The 4,394-nt window shown below is 39.9% G+C and overlaps 1 protein-coding gene across 1 annotated transcript in view; it reads left to right on the top strand.

The window, feature by feature from the left end:
• Nucleotides 1–3,802, top strand: part of SELENOI (selenoprotein I) — a 24,741-nt gene extending 20,939 nt beyond the window's left edge. The window contains exons 7-9 of the mRNA XM_014593139.2: nt 506–686; nt 2,805–2,987; nt 3,622–3,802. Coding sequence (XP_014448625.1) covers nt 506–686; nt 2,805–2,987; nt 3,622–3,687 — 430 coding nt within the window. The 3' untranslated portion in view covers nt 3,688–3,802. The remainder of the gene's footprint in view (nt 1–505; nt 687–2,804; nt 2,988–3,621) is intronic.
• Nucleotides 3,803–4,394: the final 592 nt, after the last annotated feature.

Genomic DNA, 4,394 nt, shown 5'->3' with positions numbered 1-4,394 from the left:
GAGACAAAGTGAGAAATAATCCCCAGGGAGGATGGCCATGTGCAATCCCTTCTCTATTCTCCTCTCGGGATCTTGGACACGCATGCACGTGTGCCTGGCGTGAGTCTTAGGCTGCAAGGTTGAGGACTTGAACCGCAGTCATCTACCTGGGAGTTCAACAGCATAACCATTACACTGTCTGCTGGTCCCTCATCTTTACATTCTTAACATGACAGTTGAGTTTGGTTTAAAGAGGAAGAAATCAGATGAGGGGTCAGAAGACCAGTTCTAATCTTAGTCCTGCCATTGGGAAGCAAATTACATAAATTTAAGTTTTCTCAGTCTCGCTCACCCTGTCTTTAAAACAGGGTGGGTTAATAATGTTGATCTGCCTGTGCCATAGGGGTATGGTGAATATATAATCAGAACAAATGTGAGAGTAATGTTGGAAACTGCAGTATACTGTGCAATTTAAATTTTATATGTAATAATGTTCTTTGTTTTACTTGATTGTTCTTTTTTCCAGAAGCTATAAAAATAACACCTTGAAACACAATTCAGTCTATGAAGCTATGGTCCCCTTCTTTTCTCCATGTTTGCTCTTCATTTTGTCTACAGCATGGATCCTCTGGTCACCGTCACATATTTTAGAGCTGCATCCTAGAGTATTCTACTATATGGTTGGAACAGCCTTTGCCAATAGCACAGTAAGATGTTTTTCTTTTTTTAAAATAAAAAATCACAATATTTTGGGATCAGCAGGTGGCATAATGGTTACGTCACTGGGCTCCCATGTAGTTGACCACAGTTTGATATCCAAATCTGGAGGCTTAAAACTCACACTGGGCGAATGTGGGTGCATGCCCAAAATCCCCAGAGGAGAAGAGAGGAAAAGGGATTGTGGTGTGACCATCCGTCCTGGGGATGATGTTTTACTTTCTGTCTCTTTCTTTCTGTCTGATGAGTACACGTGCCTTTCAGCAAAAATTTCTCTCTCAAAAAAAAAAAAATCACAATACATATTAAGAATATATGACAGTTATGGTCATTTGAGGAATATATGGCATTAAAATAAGCAACATTTTGGGACCAGCAGTTAGCGTAATGGCTATGTCGCTGGACTCCCACGTAGTTGACCGCGGTTCGAGTCCCGGACCCGGTGGCTTAAACTTACACTGGGCGAGTGTGCGTGCGTGCCCAAGATCCCGAGAGGACAATGGAGGAGAAGGGATTGCGGCATGGCCATCCCCCCTGGGGGTGATTTCTCGCTTTCTGTCTCTCTGTCTCTTTCTCTCTGTCTGGCGAGTGCACACGCCCTATAGCAAAAACCTCTCAAAAAAAGGGAGGGGGGCAACATTTTAAAAGATTTACTCTCAGGAATTTGGAAGGACAATTAATTCATGATCACAAAGACAGAACATGCTGGTATTGTCATTTTGCCCCTTGACAGCCAGTAGGATTTGGAGGCCAGCAGTATTTGAGAACTACTGCATACTTAAATGCTTTGTTTTGGTTGCCTGCTGAAAAATTGATGGAGTAATTTATAGTTCAGACTATTATTAACAGTGTGGTTAAAATGACTGTGAACTTAATAGTTTGGGGAGCTTGAAAGGGATTTTTGAAAGAGAAAATGTGCACATACATACCCTTTTTTTAATTAAAATTTTTTTAATAATAGTTATTTAGCTTTATTTATCCTTTTTTAAAATTGATCAGAGGGAGACACACAGAGAGACAGAGAGAGAAAGTAAGAAAGCAAGCCACCAGGTCTGGGACTCAAATTGTGGTCAGCCATGTGTTAGTGTCCAGCGCCTTAACCACCACACCACCCACTGGCCACCATACATACACTTCAATTTTCCACAGGGTGTGTGCACTTGTCAGAGAAAGAGTCAGAGAAAGCATCCCCCTAAGGGGCATGGTCATGCTACTATCCCACCTGGGCTGGGATTCGAACTGCACCATCAGCCATGTGGGAACTGGGTACCTTAACCACCAGACTGTGTGGCTGGCCCAAGTTTTATTTTGTAGTTTAGTCACTGAGCTTATGTTTCCCTATCTGCAACATTGTTTAATATCCCAAGTCCTGATGTTACTCTTTGTGATGGAGCATGAATGTTCATAAGAGAATGAGAGAAAGAGAGAAGCTGTCCCCAGGGTCTGGTAATGCTCACTCTCCTTCCTTCAGTCCTCTAGCCCATGGTATCCTTGGCCAGGGATCTCAACTGTGGTTACCACATGGGATCCAATTTTTCTTTAGTGCATTACTGTGAAGACCTTGGAGCCAGCCTAGTCCTGCTGATTTTATAGGGTTTAAAGAGCTGCAAAACACTAATGCATTGTATAAAATCTGTCTCTGGGAGAATAAAGCTGTATCTCAGTAAGGTATTGAAAATGAATAGAACCGGAGAGGTTTTGAAGTATTCATTATGACAGTATCACTGAATTAGAGTTTGGCTATAAAGAAATTTAGTTGTGTGGGGGTGTGTGAGACTATTTTGAATTTTTTTTTTTCAGATATCATAGAATCCAAAATTGTAAGAAATTTCTTTCATCCAAACTGTTACCCAGTGGAAGAATACTTCAATAGCATCCTTACTAAGTTATCTTCCAACATCTCTGACATACTCTGAGGGTCCATGGGTTCGAAACTGAGGACAGAGATCCAGTTGGATCCATGAACAGTGGAAAACCACTGAACTTAGATAGGGTAAATGTGTCAGCTCAGTACTTGAATGTTTTTTAAAAATTGGAGTGACTAATTTTGGAAGTGCATAGTGCATTGCTAATTAAACTTTCCTTTTCTTTTTAAAATTAACTTTAAGTGTCAGCTGATTGTTTGTCAAATGAGCAGTACCCGGTGCCCAACTTTGAATTGGTTGCTGATTCCTCTCTTCTTGGTTGTCATGGCGGTGAAGTTCGGAGTCGCCTCTAACATTGAGAGTGTACTCCTGTACACGTTAACAGCTGTTTTCACTCTCGCCCACATCCATTATGGAGTACGAGTGGTGAGTTACCCGGAGCAACATCAGTTCCATTTGGCTCTTATAAATAGTGGAGAGGAGGCAGTGGAGGACTTGAAAAGAAAGTTATTATAGTACCTGGAAGGATTTGGGGATAGTCTCTAACTTTTTGATAATACCCAGATGTGCAATTTCAGATATTATTTCTCTATGGAATATGTTATAGTAATTACAGTTGATTTTAAAGCTAGAAATTATTGAGAAATTCATGCTTGTTTCAAGTGGGTGCAAAGGGATTTCACAAAAGTTACAGAAAAGTAGAATTAAAGTACAAGTTTATCTAGAAATGTTTTAACAAGTCAGTCTGACTCTGCGTGTAATTATCTGTTGGATGAGTCAGTTAATGCTGTACTCTTTCTGTAGATTTGGATATGAGTTTATATGTTCTGGAGGGCTCAGAAAAGACTAGATTTTGGAGTCAAACCCAGGTTTGAGTTCCAGCTCCCTAGTACTCCCCTTTGACTATCTAGCTATATAACTACCCCAATCCAGAAAAATCTCAGCATTATTTCTGATGGTTTTTGCCATGTCAGTAAATTGTCTCCAAGGGGTGAGTTCTGTGTGCTTTTAGAAAATAGCATTCATATTTGTCACTGTCTCGTGTCCTGATTTTCCATAGGTAAAGCAGCTGAGCAGCCATTTTCAGATTTATCCCTTCTCATTGAGAAAACCAAACTCAGATTGACTAGGAGTGGAAGAAAAGATTATTGGCCTGTAATCTACAGAAAGAAATCCTGTAAATAGAGGCTTGTAAATATTTCATCCATCACCATTGAACTGAACTGACCTGCTTGACAGACCTGGGATCCCAGCGTGTGTGGTGCTTGGACAGTGGGAGTGATATGTATGATCTGAATTTGAGGAATTTTGGATCGACTAACACACAGCTTTTTTTTTTTTTTTTTTTTTTTAATAAAACTAGGAAATTTTGGATGGCCTAACCACCAGTTTTTTTTTTTTTTTTTTTTTTGAATAAAACCTCATGGCATTTTGGTAAAGCATAATGAACATTAGACTAGCAAAATGTTCCTAGGGATTTTAGCTTCATGAAGCCATACTTTTTGGTTCATACAGAGTTAAGGATGATTTGTTTTTATCTTAAAATCCCCAGATTGGTTTAGGAACACTGATTAGCAGTCAGAAAACTACAGCGTTTTCATTTTTGGTACTTTGTAATAAGTCTTTAGCAGTCACTAGTCCAAATCTAATATAGGGAAAAGATGAAAACAAGTCACCTTCAGCAGAAGATGCCAATGATTCCAGAACGTCTGCAGTTGCCAAATGCTGCTTTCTCTTTCCCATGGAAATGCCTTTTGTCCTCACGTGCTGAGAGCTAATATGTCTATGTGTGTGCACGTATGTACACATACATTCACACATTTAGCGTCTCTA

This window comes from Tupaia chinensis, unplaced genomic scaffold (genome assembly GCF_000334495.1).
Source record: "Tupaia chinensis unplaced genomic scaffold, TupChi_1.0 Scaffold139757_1, whole genome shotgun sequence".
Classification (NCBI taxonomy): Eukaryota; Metazoa; Chordata; class Mammalia; order Scandentia; family Tupaiidae; genus Tupaia; species Tupaia belangeri.
This window is presented reverse-complemented; position numbering and strand designations above follow the sequence as displayed.